Source organism: Lissotriton vulgaris, chromosome 11 (assembly GCF_964263255.1).
Source record: "Lissotriton vulgaris chromosome 11, aLisVul1.2, whole genome shotgun sequence".
NCBI classification, from domain to species: Eukaryota; Metazoa; Chordata; class Amphibia; order Caudata; family Salamandridae; genus Lissotriton; species Lissotriton vulgaris.
This window is the reverse complement of record NC_141699.1, coordinates 106,644,724-106,663,630: the sequence shown is the minus strand read 5'-3', so window position 1 is coordinate 106,663,630 and position 18,907 is coordinate 106,644,724. Positions and strand designations below refer to the sequence as shown.

Sequence of the window (18,907 nt, the reverse complement as noted above, 5' to 3'; positions counted from 1 at the left end):
GTCCTAATGCAGGATTAATTAGTAGCCCGGGTCAGACGCAGATAATGCTGTGTGGACGAATGTTATTATTAGTGAAATTATGATTGCATTTATATAGTGCTTGCCACCCCTAATGAGAGACGTTGGAATGCTATCGAGCAGGTAGCACACTATTCCAGCAGCCGAAGTTTGTGGATAATTCGTGGTTATTGGTTATCACTGGTTATTGGGATTGGTCTTGTGCTATCGAGGAAACTATTTAACACATTCACTCCAGTTTCTTTGGGGCAGATTAAATTAATGGGAATTAGATCTAGTTATTGGCCTTTGATCAAAGAGTGCCCTGGGCTAAACCAAATTTGGCACCCGTCCCATTCATCCTTTTTAACTGTCTGAGTGATCAAAAAAATGCAAGAAGTAGGAATGGGGAGGGGGCAAGAGCAAGGAAAGGCAAGAGAAGAAAAGAAGTCAAAATGCAGCAGCCTTCAGAAATAGTGTTTAAATGCACTTTTCTTTGGAGCCATGTTGAAATAAGAATAATGGAGGCACCTCTTGTGGCCCTATAAAGATGTGCACCCTGGGCCCTTCTCGCATATGCTAAAGGCTGGCTCTGGGTTCATGCAAACATTTGTGGGATGTATCAATAGGTGAGTGAAGGTTAGGTATTGTTCAGTTGCAGAGGAATAGTTTCAAAGATCACAATGAAACTGAATGCTGGGAAAGACTGAGGTCCTGGTACTGGGCAAGCATTTGAACACCTGGTCTAATGCCCGGTGGCCAAATAATCTCAGTCCTTTGCCATCCCCAAGGTTAAGAACCTGTGCATCTGGTTCAATGACACTCTCTCATTCGATGCTCAGATCAATACCCTTGCCGGAAAGTGTTTTGGGATTTTAAGGTCTTTAAAAAAAATACTTCACCTTCTTCCTAAATCTGCCCGAAAAAACAGTAATCCAGGCGCTGGTTATAGCCAGATTGGATTACTGGAATATTCAGTACTTGGGTGTCTCCCAATCGCGACTGAAGAGGCTTCAACACGTGCCGAATGCGGCAGCTCAGACACTGCTCGGGCTCCCGCGGCGAGCCTCTGTCAGCGCCACACTGTAGAGGCTGCAATGGCCACCAGTGAAACAGAGAATGAATTACCTTTAAGGATCTCTGGTTTTGGAATGAAGCCCTGCTTATTTGCAGAATATGGCTACTCCTTATGCTCCAAGCAGAGCCCTGAGATCGTTTAAGCCAATCTGGCCTCCGTTCCCAGAGTCAGGAAGGCTAGATCGAGTGGCTACGCCTTCAGTTACTTGGCTCCCAAAATTTGGAACTCACTCCCGCTGTACCTTCGGCTGGCTCCCCCCGCACCGACATTCAGAAAAAAACTGAAAATTGGCTCTTTGGTTCCAGTTAGGCTGTTCCTGTTGTGCTCTGCTTTCTTTGTATCCTTGGAACAAGCGTTCACGTGGAACTCCTTGTTGGGAAGGTTTTTTAGCTTCACAGATCTTTCTGAGTAGAATAAATCATTGTAATAGCATATTCGATTCAATCAATAATGCTCTTCAATAAGGATTTGTGAGAAAGCGAGCAGCACAGCCAGTATTTAGGAGTTTCTAAGGTGCAGCGGAACCGAATTCTATTAGACGAAAATAATTCAAATAAACAATTTCTGTCTTTCAAGGCAAAAAAAGGAAGTAAAGAATGAGAGGACCCCAGGTGTGAAACCAAACCAAAACCGATCAAAGAAGGAAAGATGAAGTGAAATATGAACATATACGGTATACTGTTTGCTTCATAACAAAAGTCAGCAGTTTATATTCTGTACCTTTTAAGATGCAGGGAATTAATCATTGTATCACAATTATGAAAATGTGTCTGTCTTTTGTACTTTTGTCAATGGCGTGTCGGCCCTTGGAAGGATAACAAGCATTGGCATAGCCAATAGGTCTCGCCTTTGGGACCTTATAAGTGTTTAATTATCCAGCACAATACCCTTGGTGCAACAACATCAACTGTTGCATGGCTAAACACTTATAAGGTCCCAAAGGCGAGACCTATTGGCTTTGCCCACTCTTGTTCTTCAGGCCTCTACAGCACACAGCTTGGGGCACAAGTTCAGCCTACTTCTGCCACTGGCTAACTTCACGGTGTGATGGCATTCTGCTCTTTCAAAGGACCACATACACCAAAATAGTTATCTTCACTGCCAGGGACTGCAATGTCAGTGTGCTTTTTAAGACCAAAAATATTTCTGCTTTCAGTCATTGTTTTTTTCCAATGTTGGCGACAGCTTAGTAACTACCCCCTCAAAAGGTTTAACAAGACAGCAGATGAAAATCAAACGTGCCCACATACAAACACAAGAACCCTAGATATATACACAATCTCAAATTATACTTGTGCAGATACAAACACAAGCACCAAAGATATACACCCTCACAAATCACACTTGTGCACATACAAACACAGGCACCACAGATACACAATGCCACACTCCAGCATACATTATTCTTCTTAGCGTCGTCCAGGTTCACCACACGGCTGGCAATCCCCTCAAGCCAACTCAGATCTAGTGCTCCATCATTACCACCCCCGGAGCATCAATTAGCCAGAAAGAAGTCCTGCACCGTTGCCATATCAGCTGACAAGTACCAGTGACGATCTGAAGAAGCAGTGACTACCTGCTCACCTGGATTGCATCCAGACAACAGTAGCGAGAGCACCTCCTGACCAGGACACATCTACCCCAGAGGTTACACGACCGACTAGGCAGTGGCTCCTAGGCAGTCTTTCAGCTGCCCTGAGGCAGGCAGGCCCAAGTACAGCCTAAAGTCAGTCCTGTGGCAATCCAACTAAGGGGCCTTACACAGGCGCGGGAGATGGACTTGACGTTGCCCCAACGACGGATTCCAAGATGTAGCCAGGCTGTGTAATGGAAGCTCCAACAGGTCCCAATATGGCAAGGCTGTCTTCAGTGGATCAAGCGAAACCATAGTTAAAATTCACAATAGACTCGCTCCTGACTCAACCGGTTCCTGAATTATTGAGCCCTACCACACATCATCCTCAATGTTAGTAGAGTGGATCAACTTTAGAGTAAGGACAGGTTTCCACCCAGTCGGCTAGCAGCGCGCCAGACGTCTCCAAGCCAACATTTGTGTCCTGAGCCCCTCGGGTTAAAATATGAATACAGGCGGAGACATACTGGTGCAGTTTGTTGCCGTCAGCCCACATGTCCGCCGTTGTCTCGTTGATTTGACTTTAGAGCCTGATGGCTCATGTGGTATCTAGTTTATTATCATTTTATATCCACAGGTTGAACTTATTTTGCATTGTTTTGGTTTTCAATAACATTTGGGAGGACATGTAGTGTCCTACCGGACACATACTAGCGTTTCGTCCAGCCACTCCCTTGAGGGCTGCCTTTCACTCCCACTAAACACACCCAGCCAATACAGGCTTCACCGTGACGTGTGCCTGCTAATAAAAGGGTTCAAGCGCTCAAGCCCGAAAACAGTTCTGTACAGTTACACACAGTGTTTGTATCGTTACTTTATCCTTCATGTGAGCCTAGGGCCCATGACATTACACTAACCGTATAATCCACTTCCTTAAATCACACCTGAACCCTAAAACTAATTTTAAACCTCAAAACACCCAGAACTCTTATTAAAATACTTCACATGTGATCGATTTACTTTGTGTAACATAAACAACAATAAAGCATACTGCACATCGAGAATACATGCCTGGCTTTCTGGTTTACTTCATAACTATGCTACTGCATACGATTATCTGAATCTTTGGCTTATAAACTATTTGTATATGGTCAATTGAAAATCCCAAAAGTTTGTCCCTTGAAGTAATTTACTTTCTCCTACTACCACTAGGACCCGTCCTTATAATCTGGAAGTGCTGCACCCTTAAGGCCGGTATTCAGGCCGAAGGTATAGAGAGGCGTACGATTGCTCGGAGACTTACGAATGCTGTCTCTACACTGTTGTGTTACGTATCTTGTATTGACCACTTTGCACTCCCCCACAGTGCCAAACTCCTGGCAGTTTATAATATGCCTGCTTTAGGGCGCGCCTGACATAATGAACGGGCGTAATGAAGCCCTTGTTATGCAGGCAGTAAAGGGGCAGCCCCAGACTCGCGCACCTTTGGGTTAGCATTTAACACCAGCACTGTATATAATGCTCACCGGCTCACGCGGCTTCACTGCAGAGCTGCTGGAAGAGGTGAAAGGACTTGACGCGCTGTGACCCACATACGGACCTCGCGGATCTCGGCGCAGGAAGGCGCCACAAAAACGTCTATGAAATCAAACAGTGTTGATGTGCATAATTCAGCATTGGAGCCAATTCTGCTCACTGACTGCGAACCAGCTCACACCAGTCACAAGGTGGTTCAGGTGGTCGGCACACTGACAGAAATAGGCAAAGCAGCAGACAAATTATGTCACCTTTTATTAAGCCATGTACTGGGATTCCAATGCGACGTCACGTTTCATTGCCCAACAGCCAATGAATAACAAGCTATCTCCTAGGCGAGACATTAACCAATCCAACGCCATCACACTTTCCCCCGACTAGTGGAACGTTTCCTACTACATGATTGGCTATGATTGCCGAGTGGGTTGTGTTGGCAATTTGTTATGATAATACAGCACAAGCAACAAACATGAGCGCCTGGCGCGGGGGGCTGGCGCGATTCACTCGTGGGAGCGATAATTGCAACCAGGTGGGCCGCGCACTCCCGCAATGAATCTCCTGACGTGCACGCGTTGCCAGTGAAGCAATGGAACGCGTGCACGTGCTTGGCTGAAAAGCCAAAGCGACGGCAAAAGGTCATTTGCCTTCGCAGCGCATGCACGCTGCGAAGGCGAGACCTAAAAAGGTCTCATCAGGACTGAAATTGCCTGGGGTTGGCTGGGATTGTAGAAGTGCTGATTCACATGAAAAGGAAATACAACAGAAATCAGTCCTGGTAGGTGAGAATGCAACAGGAAAAATAAAATGGTAATACCATTACATTATTATCATTTTATTCTTCCTTTTGAGCAGTGGGGCGATGCTCCCATGCCTTAGTGGAGAAGCCACCTCCGGCTGGGAAACTTCATACGAAGTAACCATGCGCTTTATAAATGGCACGATAAGATTTATAAATGACATATATTAAACGGTTGGGATCTACGAGGCAAGGTGTTGGCAAACTGTAGCAATAGAATTGAGAGTAGGCCAATGGGCACGGCTTAGGGTAAGTTATACTCAGAGAATAGGGCATAGAGGGTAACGAGGGGGTCATTCAACTGAAAGGAAGGAGAGAAATGCAGTCACTAGTTTTAAGTCGAGGTCATTTTATATGCACGGTTTTAGGAGCACGGGGGAGGCGGTTTTGAGATAGTGTGCAATCTAATTATATAAAACTGTAGTAAGAAATGCGCTGAAGTTAATTACCCCATTAGCGGCTTATTGCCTGGGTTCACTTTGTTGCAGAGCACTGTCCAAGCCATCTGAGCCCTTTTGTCGATGCAGATTTAAAGTCCTACATCTGTGTTTGTGGAACGTTCCTGTGTTTTGTTTTCAAAATCTGGTGACCCTACTTGGCGCAAAACTAGTGTTATTGACAAGATTGCAATATCAATGCAGCACCAGCTACTTACAGATACCACAATATACAAAAGAATCCCACAAATCAGAGAGCTCGTGGACACACTGAAGCACAGATCAGAGAGCTCGTGGACACACTGAAGCACAGCCCCAACAACTTCCGGACACACAAACAATTAAGAAAGTGCACACATAACAGAAGCCCTTAAAATACGACACTCACACCTTGCAGGCAACTTCAAAACAACATTTCTGCAACTTTTTACTTAACATGAGCTGTGTAGGCATACATCATATGCATTTCTAAACTAAGCACTCTCCTTTCTGAAAAACTGAGTATAATAGCCACTCCATACACAGGGCTTCCTTACACTAACGTATCAGAGGCGCCCTGTGAGCAGATGCCCTGCCCACATATCGGGGTGCAGTGCAGCACAGCCTCACAAGCAGGCGCCCCATTCTCCTGGTGACAAACCAAACACTTGCATACTCACACGACTACATCTTGGGTACCAAGAGCCAGATTCATCAAACTGAAATCCGCTCGCAAAGGGCCAGATTCTGAGAATCTGGCCCTTTGCGAGCGCTATTTTTGCATTTGGGATTCATCATCCCAAATGCAAAAATCGCAATTCTAGAAATCGCTAAATTGCGATTAATTGCATTTAAGGAATCTCAATTTGAGATTCCTTAAATGCAATTCATGAACCATTTTTAAATTGCGAATTCGCAATCTGGGGCCGCTATTTACCGCGAAGTCTAACTACGTGGTAAATAGCAAAAACATTGGAAAAATGCACTAAAGTGCATTTTTCAAAGTTTCATGTTGCGCACACACATGCCCTAAGGGCATGTGTGTGCGCAACATATGTGCACACATCAATTTCAGGGATGCAACAGGGTGTCCTTTGGACACCCCTGCACCCTTGAAATTGCAATCTCAATTTGCGAAGCGCTAATTGCGATTTAGATGGTCTTCCCATTCATTCCTATGGGCCTCTAGGCCCATAGGAATGAATGGGTAGATATTCCTTAATTGCGACTCGCAATTTGTGATTCGCAATTAAGGAATTATTATAAATCACTATTTTTTAAGTGATTTCTTGATGAATACCATTTTGCTATTCCTTAATAGCGAATCGGTATTTTTCGCTATTAAGGAATCGAAAAATGTGTTCTTGATGAATCTGGGGGCAAGTGTTTGCAGCCACTTGGATCTATAAATTCAGGTCGGGAAAGGGCGCTGAATCTGGAAACTAAAACTCGTATGTGCTACTCCTGGCTCTGCACGGACTCCATGTGCGGGTTCAGACAGTTCGCTTCACCCCGGGTTGCCTCTTAAACGAGCTGTAATTGGTTAGTGATTAAAAACTGCTTCTGCCATTACGGATCCCTGTGCAAATAGGGTAATGGCCAGGCTCCAGCTCGCTGTCGGTTCGGCCGCGGTGGAAACACCGAGGGCGGTGCCAGGAGGCGAGGCCTGCTCTGTGGAGAGAGGATGGGGAGACGCCATCCTCTGACAGAGCAGAGCGGGGGCGGGCGCGGGAGCTGCTCCTGTTCTATCACCACTAAGGCCCTCTCTCTGTGGGTTTCCCGTTATCTCCACACGTACATACCTGCGCCGGATTTATCGACAACAGCCCCATCTCCCTGTGAGGGAACCGAGTTTACGTTGTTTCCCTCTGAATGGAGACTGACACGTGGACCCACTAATACTGGGTTCAATCTGCAGTTTTCCCTAGGGTGACCAACTGGCATTGGTGCAAATTCAGGACGGTGAGTGTAAAAATTCAGGACAAAGGGTCAAAATTCAGGACACAAATTCAGGACAGGAGGTCAAAATTCAGGACAATACTTTAGGACAATAGGTACGTTTTGCAGACACATCAGAGGTCGCGCAATAGTATATAAGTAAGCCCAGCCATTTCCAAACATATTCAACCATTTGCAAACCTATCCATCATGTATCCTTCCATCTATCATTTCACTCATCCATCCCTTCATCCATCCCCTCATCCATCCTTTCACTCATCCTCCATTATCCATCCATCCATCCACCCTTTCACCCTATCCATCTGTACACTTATCCATCCACTCTCCATCCCATCCATCCATTCACTCATCCATTCAGCCATTTACCCTTTCACCAATCCAGCCATCCTTTCACTTACTAATCCTTCAACCCATCCACTCTTTTAGTCATCCATCCATCCTCCCTTTCTCTCTCCATCGACCCTTTCACTTAGCCTTCCTTCCATCCATCCATCCACCCACCCATCCATCCATCCATCTACTCATCCACTCATAAATCCATCCATTGCCCCTATCACTCATCCATCTATCATTTCACTCCTTCACACATCTATTCATCCTTTTGTCCATCTACCCTCCCTTTCACTCACTCATCCATCCTTACACCCACCCTTTCACTCATATGTCCATTCATTCACCCTTGCACTTATCAATCCATCAATCCATCCATCATTTCACTCATCCACCTACCCCCATTATCCACTCACCCACCATCCACCCACCCACTCATCCATCCTTTCACCCACCCACCATCCAATCCACTGATCCATCCTTTCACCCACCCACCATCCACCCACCCACTCATCCATCCATCCCTTCACACACCCACTCATCATCCATCCATCCTTTCACCCACCCATCATCCATCCATCCTTTCACCCACCCACTTGTCCATCCATCCATCCTTTCACCCACTCTCCATCCATCCATCCTTTCACCCACCCATCATCCATCCATCCATCCATCCATCTGTCCTTCCCCTCATCATCCATCCATCCATCCCCTCATCATCCATCCACCCTTCCCCTCATCATCCATCCTTTTCCCTCATCATCCATCCTTCCCCTCATCATCCATCCATCCTTTTCCCTCATCATCCATCCATCTGTCCTTCCCCTCATCATCCATCCATCCTTCCCATCATTATCCATCCATCCTTTTCCCTCATCATCCATCCATCCTTTTCCCTCATCATCCATCCATCCATCCTTCCCCTCATCATCCATCCATCCTTCCCCTCATCATCCACCCATCCTTCCCCTCATCATCCATCCATTCCCTCATCATCCATTCATCCATCCTTTCATCCACCCCCTCATCATCCATCCATCCACCCTTCCCCTCATCATCCATCCTTTCACCCACCCCCTCATCATCCATCCATCCACCCTTCACCTCATCATCCATCCTTTCACCCACCCCCTCATCATCCATCCATCCATCCATCCTTCCCCTCATCATCCATCCATCCATCCTTCCCCTCATCATCCATCCTTTCCCGTCATCCATCCATCCTTCCCCTCATCCATCCTTCCTTTCATCCATCCTTCCCCTCACCCATCCATCCATCCTATCCATTTATCCTGCCCCTCATCCATCCATCCTTCCCCTCCATCCATCATCCTTCCACTCATCCATCCTTCCTTTCACCCATCCTTCCCCTCACCCATCCATCCATCCATCCATCCCATCCATTTATCCTGCCCCTCATCCATCCATCCTTCCCCTCCATCCATCCATCCATCCATCCATCCATCCATCCATCCATCCTTCCCCTCATTAATTTATCCTTCCCCTCATCCATTTATCCTTCCCCTCATCCACCCATCCTTCCCCTCCATCCATCATCCTTCCCCTCATCCATCTTTCCCCTCATCCATCATCCAGCTACCCTTCCACCCATACATCCAACTATTTACATTTTCTCTCCATCCTTCCCCTCACTCATCAATCCATCTATCCTCTCTCATTATCCATTTATTCAATCGTTCATTCATCCATTCACCCTTTCACTAATTCATCCAGCCATTCACCCATCCCTTCACTTACTTACTTGCCGACCTTTCCATATTAATTTTGAGCTGAGCCCTTTTGAGAAGAGGCCCATCAAGAACTTCACCCTCGCTGCAGGGGCCGTTCCAGGACTGGGACAGAAGCCGCCTAGGGCAGAGACAGGATCCACCACAGGGGGGACAGGAGCCATCAAAGGCGGGGGGGGGGTGAGGGGGTGAGGGGGTTTGACAGGAGCACCACAGGCAGGGGGGGCAGGATCCACCACAAGGGGGACAGGAGCCATCACTAGAGGGGGAACAGGATCCACCAGGGTGGGCACAGGGGTGGGCATGCAGTATTCTAGTATCATCTTGGGCTTCTCGCCCCCTCCTGCACAAGACAACGAGAAGACAGACTCTCTGTCCCAAATGCCATCCCCCACTGTGATATACAGTACTTACAGGAGATACTCTAAGAGAACTGATTGAACTGATTGTCCTCCATACTTTGTTAATCAGTGTGGGTGCGATTGTGCCATTTCTTTATTTTCTTACATTATAGACTGCATGTTTGAAGAACCGAGGTTTGTTTGCAATTTAGTGACAGTAATTAAGCTCTGTGAAGAGAACCACGTGCTGCCTCGGTGTAATCAGGGGTGTAATCTGGCCGAGTCTCGGATGTTTGGGGCCCTGGGTAGAAATGGAATGTGTGAGCCCCCCACTAAATAGCAGATACAAGACGCATTCAGGGCTGTTTGCATGTGAATAGATGTCGCTGCTCCTGACCCGGTAGCCCCTCCCTCGCAGTCACCTTCGAAGCACCTCTTAACAGGTCATCAAGGGCTGGAGGTGTGAGGGTAGCCATCCCGCTGTGCCTCTACAGTGCTGCTGGGGGTCTGAGCTTTCATACAGCATCGGAGTCAAGAAGGGAGGTGGGGCAAGCTGTGCCCGGTTAAAATGACGGACAAATGGCGTCCGTTAAAGAATCCTTCACGGACAACGGACAGACGGCCAAAATTACGGACTGTCCGTGAAATTTACGGACGGTTGGTCACCCTAGTTTTCCCCCTCTTCTGGAAGAAATGAGGGTCCCACATGCGCAGGCCTTTACCGCCTGTTTGGAGCAGGCGGTAAATGTTGCGGCGGCTCCTTCCCGCAATGGGAGGTGGCGGCGGGGCCATGTCATTTACCTTCAGCTGGGGGAGTTTTTCAGCTCTCCCAGCTCGGGTGGGAGGGGGCAGGTAGGCACGGTAGCACCTGTAGCCCCCGCAGTCTCGGGGTCCGGTGACTTCATCCTTAAATGACCGGGTTCAGAATTTAAGGGATCGATAATTCCCACCCTGGTCAAAACTGACAGCTCCTCCCGCTCCGGACAACTTGTAACGAGGGCCGGGGATAAAGGGGTGGGCGGGGCATATTCAACAGCACACACAGGAAGAAGAGAGATGAGCTGTGGAGAAAGGGCATGCACAAGCCATATTTTAACAGCACACAGAGGGAGGAGTGAGCTGTGGAGAAAGCACATCAAAAGGTCATATTTTAACAGCACAGACAGGAAGAGAAGAGGTGAGCTGTGGACAGAGGAAGTAAAAGGGTCATATTTTAACAGCACATTCTGAAAGAGGTGAGCTGTTGAGAGAGAACATCAAAAGGCCAAATATTAGCAGCACATAGAGGAAGAACTGAGCTGTGGCGAGAGAACATGAAAAGGTCATATTTTAACAACACATACAGAAAGAGGAGAGGTGAGCTGTGGCGAGAGAACATGAAAAGGTCAAATTTTAACAACACATACAGAAAGAGGAGAGGTGAGCTGTGGCAAGAGAACATGAAAAGGTCATATATTAACAGCACATAGCAGGAGAAGTGAGCTGTGGAGAAAGGACATGAAAGCAGGGCTTTAAGTGGGATGAAAAAACTGAAGGTCTCTCAAAGGGTGTGCAACCCGACTTGTATTTTGCTGTTTCTGTCATTGCATCCAGATATATGATACAGCAGGTAACCTGCTACCTACAACAAGTCAGGACTATTGGCTTTGTCAATGGTTGTTAGTTGCATAAGATAAATAAGCAGCAACTATGGTTTGTATATAATATTGAAAAAGCTTCCACTTAAAGCCCTGGTGACACCACGACAATGTTGTGCTCCTGAGTTTACAAAGGAGAAGGGAAATCCAGAGAGAAAATGACTCTCTTTAAAGGATTTCCCTTCCACTACAACGCATGACATCATGTCGAAACTTCTCTGCTACAGAGAAGTGAATAGTGTGAGCAGCGCACATCGATGTGCCTGCTATCACTACAGTCCAGAAAAAAATTGACTGCCTGTGCCAGGGCACCAAATAGAGCCCGACAGAGACCTATTTTGAGGCACCCTTTAAAAAACTGCCAGTGCTCAGACCCGGCGAGACCCGGCCTACTTAAAGCCCTGCATGAAAGGGTCAAATTTTAACAGCACACATAGGAAGAGAAGAGTTGAGATGTGGAGAGAGGACTGCATTAAAAAATATATATATTGCTTTATTTCAAAGTAATCACAGACGTGGAGGTCTACAGACCCTAGCAGGCCGCCATCCCCACGATGGCTATTATTTCTAATGGGTTGCAAAATGCAACCTACCTCATTAATATTCATATTCATGAGGTAGGTCGATTTGCCAGAATCTGTGTTTTCCTAATTGCGATTCGATAAGAATGGCAATTTGGAAATAGCAATTCCTGATTTTTGTACACCTGGCCCTTACCCTTAGTGTGTCTACTAGGCTGATCTGTGAGGTAATGGTTCCATGTACAAGGCTGAAGACCAGTAAGTGAGCAGTCTAAGAGACAGTGCTTAATTTGTTAAAAAAAAAAGTGCCAAGGATCTCGTCAGGAGGCCACTGCAGCTTGCACCACATAATTCCCCTGCCAACTCTGCCAATGATAGTAACAACACAACTACTAACCAGCACTCTTCTACAAGAGTGACAATTCTGACAATTTAAGGCCCCTCCAAGCTATAGGAATGGCAGGTAATAGTAATTTTAATGTATATTGAATCACTAATTAACTGTTGTTGTGGTCATCTGCAAATTAACTATACAGCGCCACCTTGTGGCAGACTGTCACAAGCGCTGGTGTTGACAAATAAGTGCTGGTGCCGTGCACCGGAATCCACTGGCTCAAATTAAGCACTGATACTGTGTGTGAGTACGTACACAAGGCCATACAATGTAAGTTTCAGAAGGAATATCTAAGGTAGGGGCACAGGGCAGAGTGAGGAGTCTCAGATGAAATGTGTATGAGTGCCTTCAAACAGCAGAGCTGTATGCGAGTCTCTTAGGCAATGTATGAAAGTGCACGGACAAGGCTCAGCAATATATGTGTCGCAGTGACAATGTGTGCAAGGCAGAGTACTGCTGTGCAGTGTGAGAGACTCAGAGGGCATGTGCGCGTAAGGCCAAGGCACAAGTAAGCATTTTCACTTATTTCAGTTTTTATACACCGTAGGTATAATCCGAGGCAGGTGATACAGCATTTTAAACAACTGTAAGGAAATGACAAAAAAGTTGCCTGAAAGACATTTTTGCAATTAATAAGTAGGGTAAGACTACAAGCCATGGTACTAGCACGTGCAGCGCAAGATTCCAGAGGCTACGGTGTTGGCAAGATAGATGGGTCTAGCAGTCATGCATAGCAAGAGGTCCTGTAGGGAAGCAACGGTTCGAGTACAGGGGCCTGCATGCACCCCCTAACGTGTCCATGGGAAGGATACATGCTCCAGGCAGGAACGGCAAAGCTTTCCCTTTCAGTAATCACCATGGTGCTCGGGCGAGTCATACCCGGTATTGATCCGGCAAGGCACGTGGTGCTCCGTATGATAAGGTTTGACCCAAAAGGGGATCGGCAGGATCTCCATTGTTTCCTGCTGTAATAATCAATGCACTTTTCCTCTTTACGTCATCTCCTCTCTTCAGGATCAATGCCTGCTGCAAGCTTGTGACCCAACCCTTCCATTCTGGCCAACTGGGAACTTGGCGTAGTCCCAGGGTGATGCTGGGACCCCACCTGTGTCAGGCATGTGCCGTCATCTTCCTAGCTCCCCATCATCTTTTTCAGGCCCCTGATATGGTGGCATCTGCTGAGCCCTCCGGATGCCTGGCAGCCATTGAGTGGGCCCTGTAGAACAGCTCAAAGTGAGGGATCTGACCAAAGCCTCCTGGGACCCCGCAGTCAGCCCCGATACAGCAGGACCTGCTGAGCTTCGGAGGGCCTGGCAGCCATTGAGTGGGCCCTGTAGAACAGCTCAAAGTGAGGGATCTGACCAAAGCCTCCTCGGACCCCGCAGTCCTTGTCAGCCCCTGATACTTCAGGACCTGCTGAGCCCTCGGAGGCCTGGCAGCCATCGAGGGGGGCCTGTAGAACAGCTCAATCAATGTGAGGGAATTTACAACAGCCTCCTGGGACCCCGCAGTCAGCCCTCTGATACAGCAGGATCTGCCGAGTCCTCTGGAGGCCTGGCAGCCATCGAGTGGGCCCTGTAGAACAGCTCAAAGTGAGGGGTCTGACCAAAGCCTCCTGGGACCCCGCAGTCCTTGTCAGCCCCTGATACTGCAGCACCTGCTGAGCCCTCGGAGGCCTGGCAGCCATTGGGTGGACACCACCGCCTCCCGGGGTCCCAGCAATCCGTCCCGAAACCCGTATCGAGTGGGCCCGAGAGGCAGTCAGCAGGAGAACCGGCCTGAGCAGGGCCGCGCAGGCCCCGGAGGCACCGAACAAGAAGGCCGGCCCGGGCTGGGGCGCAGCGGCTCTGTTTGTTTTGCAGTCAGTGTTGTCGATAACAGTCACAAGGGCGGCGGGGGCGCAGCGAGGGCTCGGGCGCAGGATTCCGGCTGCCGCGGCCGCAGGCGGACGATCAACCGAGGCCTGCTCCCCCGGCCGGCTGGGGCCAGAATCAGCCGCGGCCGCGGGAAGACTACCATCCGAGGCCTGCTGTTCTCCCCCCGTCGGCCCTGGACCTGGCTCAGCCGCGTGCGCAGCGAGCCCTGGACACGTGCGCTCGGGGCCAGGGCCCCCGGCCTTGCAGTGGCCCCGCGCAGGGCGCAGAGACTCCGGCTGCAGCGGACCTTCATCCGAGGCCTGCTCTCTCCCTCGGCGGCCCTGGGGCCAGTCTCAGCCGCGTGCGCAGCGGGCCCTGGACACATGCGCTCGGAGCCAGGGGCCCCGGCCTTGCAGTGGCCCCGCGCAGGGCGCAGGGTAAGCAGTTGTCTGAAGGAAGGCGCGCGCGCTGCGTTAAGGAGCTGAACGGGCTTAAGGGGCGGAGTGGTGGCACAGATAGATCATAGTGTGGTCATAACCGAAGACTGGCACACACCATGCCAGGCGTGGCATCGTCAAGCAGTCTTGGCTTTGCAGTTCAACAGCACACAGAGGGGCGCATTGACTCATAGTAGGAGCGAGAAAAGTAAAACGATCAGTTACACAATGCAAGGGACCACGTGGCCGAGTTGGGCATTCAATAGATGGAAGGGAGAAGGTGGAAGTGACGTGCAAAGATTGTGGCTTGAGGTCCTACTGACGACATGACATCTTTGTTTTTTCAAACAGGTGGACAGAAGGCTGGGCGCGAACGCCTACAAAGGGCCTGGAGACGCTGGAGTGTAGCAGGCAAGCGGAGCAGAGAAGCAGGCGGCGAAGGCGGCCACAGATCTTCAGCTGCACCTAGCAGCGTCACCACGGCAACCGGAAAATACAATTAAAAAAAGGCCAGTGAGGCAGAAGTAGAGTGGATGAGAGTGTTGCTCCTTACCTTTGGACAGACGGAAGTGGAATAATTATGCAGAGGAGAAAAGGGGATTTGAGAGATCCGGCTAGAGCGCGTCAACGGGAAGTGTCCTTTCAATAAAGGTGGATGTGCCACCACCTGCCTGGCTGCTGGAGAGGGGCTTGCCATGAGCTCTGCTAGAGGCTGCACTGCTGCCTGACATCACACCCCTGCTGGCAGCCAGCCGCTTCGCTCTCCCTGCCTTGGTCCACCAAGTGCTGCCCTGTCTTGGCTTTCAGGCTGCCCAAGACCCAAGACTAAAAACACAGAGAAGCTCTCTTCCGAGGCAGACAGAGGGCTCAAGAGCATCTCCAGTTACTCTCTGCTGTACCATGGGATGTCGGCAAAGCTCTGAGGAGAAAGAGGCGGCCAGGCGCTCGCGCCGCATTGACCGCCACCTGCGCTCTGAGAGCCAGCGCCAGCGCCGTGAGATCAAGCTCCTTCTCCTGGGAACCAGCAACTCTGGCAAGAGCACCATCGTCAAGCAGATGAAGATCATTCACAGCGGTGGCTTCAACCTGGAGGCCTGCAAAGAGTACAAGCCGCTCATCATCTACAATGCCATTGACTCGCTCACCCGCATCATCCGCGCCCTCGCCACCCTCAAGATTGAGTTTCACAACCCTGACAGGGCTTATGATGCCGTCCAGCTCTTTGCCCTGACTGGTCCGGCAGAGAGCAAAGGTGAGATCACACCAGAGTTGCTGGGTGTTATGAAGCGCCTGTGGTCTGACCCCGGGGTGCAAGAGTGCTTCTGCCGATCCAATGAGTACCATCTGGAGGACAATGCCGCTTATTACTTGAATGACTTGGAGCGGATTGCGGCCCTCGACTACATCCCCACTGTGGAGGATATACTGCGCTCCCGTGATATGACCACGGGCATCGTGGAGAACAAGTTCACCTTCAAGGAACTCACTTTCAAAATGGTGGATGTGGGGGGGCAGCGGTCTGAACGCAAAAAGTGGATCCACTGCTTTGAGGGTGTCACAGCAATCATATTCTGCGTGGAGCTGAGCGGGTATGACCTCAAGCTCTATGAAGACAACCAAACGGTGAGTTGGATCGTGTTAAAGTCAGTTTGTTTGCTAGAAATTGTTGGTGTCTTTTATGAAGAAATGTACTGGTATTTAGAACTCTTAAACTTGAAAAGTGCGCAAGGGAGCAATGCATAACACAGCATCAGTTCAATTGTGATCTTATTAGGTGGATGTGATTGGTATAACTTTGTGGTTAGGACAGCATAGTTATGTTCAGTACACTGTTGTGTCTGATATAACCTAGGTGGTGGTGGCGTTATAAGGTCTGTATGGCTTGTATCACGTGACTGCTGTTTGTAAGGAGTTGGTAGAAAGGTAGTTGCAATAGAAAAGAGATTGATGCAGTTTGTATACACTGGTTGCATTTGGTGTACAGTGGATAGGGTTAATATAACATTTGCTCTGGGTTCTTGGTGAATGTGCTTTACATAATGGGTATGGTATAAAGGTGGTTGTGTTCAATTAAGTATAGTTGCTTTTCAAGTATGCCAGTGGGTTTATATAAGTTGGCTGCCGTTGGTGTACAGCAGATTGTAGCAGAAGAAGCCCACTTAAGAGGCAGTGGTGCTCATTTAAGACGCAGGTGTGCTCATTTAAGAGGCAGCGGTGCTCATTTAAGAGGCAGCGGTGCTCATTTAAGAGGCAGCGGTGCTCATTTAAGAGGCAGTGGTGCTCATTTAAGAGGCAGTGGTGCTCATTTAAGAGGCAGTGGTGCTCATTTAAGAGGCAGCGGTGCTCATTTAAGAGGCAGCGGTGCTCATTTAAGAGGCAGTGGTGCTCATTTAAGAGGCAGTGGTGCTCATTTAAGAGGCAGTGGTGCTCATTTAAGAGGCAGCGGTGCTCATTTAAGAGGCAGTGGTGCTCATTTAAGAGGCAGTGGTGCTCATTTAAGAGGCAGTGGTGCTCATTTAAGAGGCAGCGGTGCTCATTTAAGAGGCAGTGGTGCTCATTTAAGAGGCAGTGGTGCTCATTTAAGAGGCAGTGGTGCTCATTTAAGAGGCAGCGGTGCTCATTTAAGAGGCAGTTGTGCTACTTTATGAGGCAGTTGTGCTCATTTAAGAGGTAGTTAAGCTTGCTTTGACCGAGTTGTTTCTTGATACAAGGTGGCTGGCTGTAATATAAAGTAGCTGTTCATGTAAAGTGGATATAGTCCGGGCCTTACCTCCTAACTATGCCATTGTTAGGCATGATCAGGAGTGTGGTTGGGGCGGAGGCATCGCTATTATTTATAAAAATAATTATAGCTGCAGAACTACTAGCTGCCTCATTTCTGAGTGTGAGAGCATTTCCTTCGCTATCAGCTTCTCACCCACCTGTACTTTGGCAGGGATTCTCCTATATCGCCCCCCCGGAGGTCACATACATTTTTGCAATAGTCTCCCCGACATTGCTATAAATTGTGCTAGTCTCACCCCCAATTTCTCAATTCTGGGTGATTTTAATATTCACCTCGATGAACCTGATACCCCCACGTCTCACGGTCTCATGGCAGGCCTTGAGGTGCTCCAATTCACACAAATTGTCACAGGCCCTACTCATAAAGCAGGTCATCTGCTTTACCATTTTTTCACCAATCTAGAAAACATTCACTTGAAGGACTCTATTATCGTCCCTTGGTCAGATCATGCCCTTCTTTCCTTTATCTGGGCCCCGCCCGACCGGACACAGCCCACCATAAAAACGAAGAAACTTAGTTGCATTTGGTCCAAGCTCCCGGTCGAAAACTGGGAAGTGAACCTCAATACTACCACTCCGGCATTCTGTTCAAATCCCATCCTGGCGAATGCCTCCTTTAATACCTGGCTAGAATACTCACTGGACCTCACTCTCCCTAAAATAGAACTCTGTCACCGTATTGGCAATAACAAAAAAACGTGGTACACCTCTGAATTAAGATCACTTAAACAAGTCTGTTAGCAGTTCGAAAGGAAATGGAGGAAGGATTTCTCCAAGGCCAGTAAGGATAGTTATAGATCCGCACTTCGGACTTATAAAAATAAATTAAACACTACACAATCCAGCTACTACCAGGATAAAATATCCTCAGCTGTCAACGCCCCGAGGGAAATTTAATTTTTTTTAAATCACTGGTCACTCCCCGGTCCTCTCACCGAGCCACTAAACGCACAAAAACGGTGCAACGAACTGGCACTCTTCTCTGCCACTAAGGCTCCCAATATCTATTCGCTGTCCCAGCAGGTAGAGCTTATTCTACCTCCCCCCCCATTGGACCTGCATGCCGGTTTAACAGATTTTGCTCAGCTTGATCTGCCCACGCTGCAGCATCTTCTGGAGAATCTGAAATCAGGCTCCCCATCTGACGCCGCGCCCCCTTCCATCCTCAAGCTGGTCTCTGAGACTGTTGCCCCAGTCATCAGGGATGTAATCAATTCCTCGCTTGCAGCGGGCCTTGTCCCACAGCAATGGAAACAGGCAAAAGTGAAGGCACTTTTGAAGAAACCCAACCTTGACCCAGAGGACTGGGCTAATTATCGCCCTATCTCTCTGTTACCAGCTATTGGAAAATTGGCTGAAAAGCATGTCAACTCCGTTTTAGCAACTTTTGTTGAAACTAACAACGCCCTGCATTCCACTCAGACGGGCTTTAGATCTAAACAGGGCACTGAGACCGCCCACATCGCCGTAGTTGAAGAAGCCAGGAAAATTGTGGATTCTGGAA

At 48.6% G+C, this 18,907-nt stretch overlaps 2 protein-coding genes across 2 annotated transcripts in view; one reads left to right on the top strand and one right to left on the bottom strand.

Annotated features, from left to right (window-relative positions):
* The window catches only part of RSPH14 (radial spoke head 14 homolog), a 590,080-nt gene that overhangs the window by 232,350 nt on the left and 338,823 nt on the right, over positions 1-18,907 (bottom strand). The window lies entirely within an intron of this gene.
* Positions 1-18,907, top strand: part of GNAZ (G protein subunit alpha z) — a 313,003-nt gene that overhangs the window by 76,163 nt on the left and 217,933 nt on the right. Inside the window, exon 2 of the mRNA XM_086942803.1 lies at positions 14,971-16,242. Coding sequence (XP_086798929.1) covers positions 15,520-16,242 — 723 coding nt within the window. The 5' untranslated portion in view covers positions 14,971-15,519. The remainder of the gene's footprint in view (positions 1-14,970; positions 16,243-18,907) is intronic.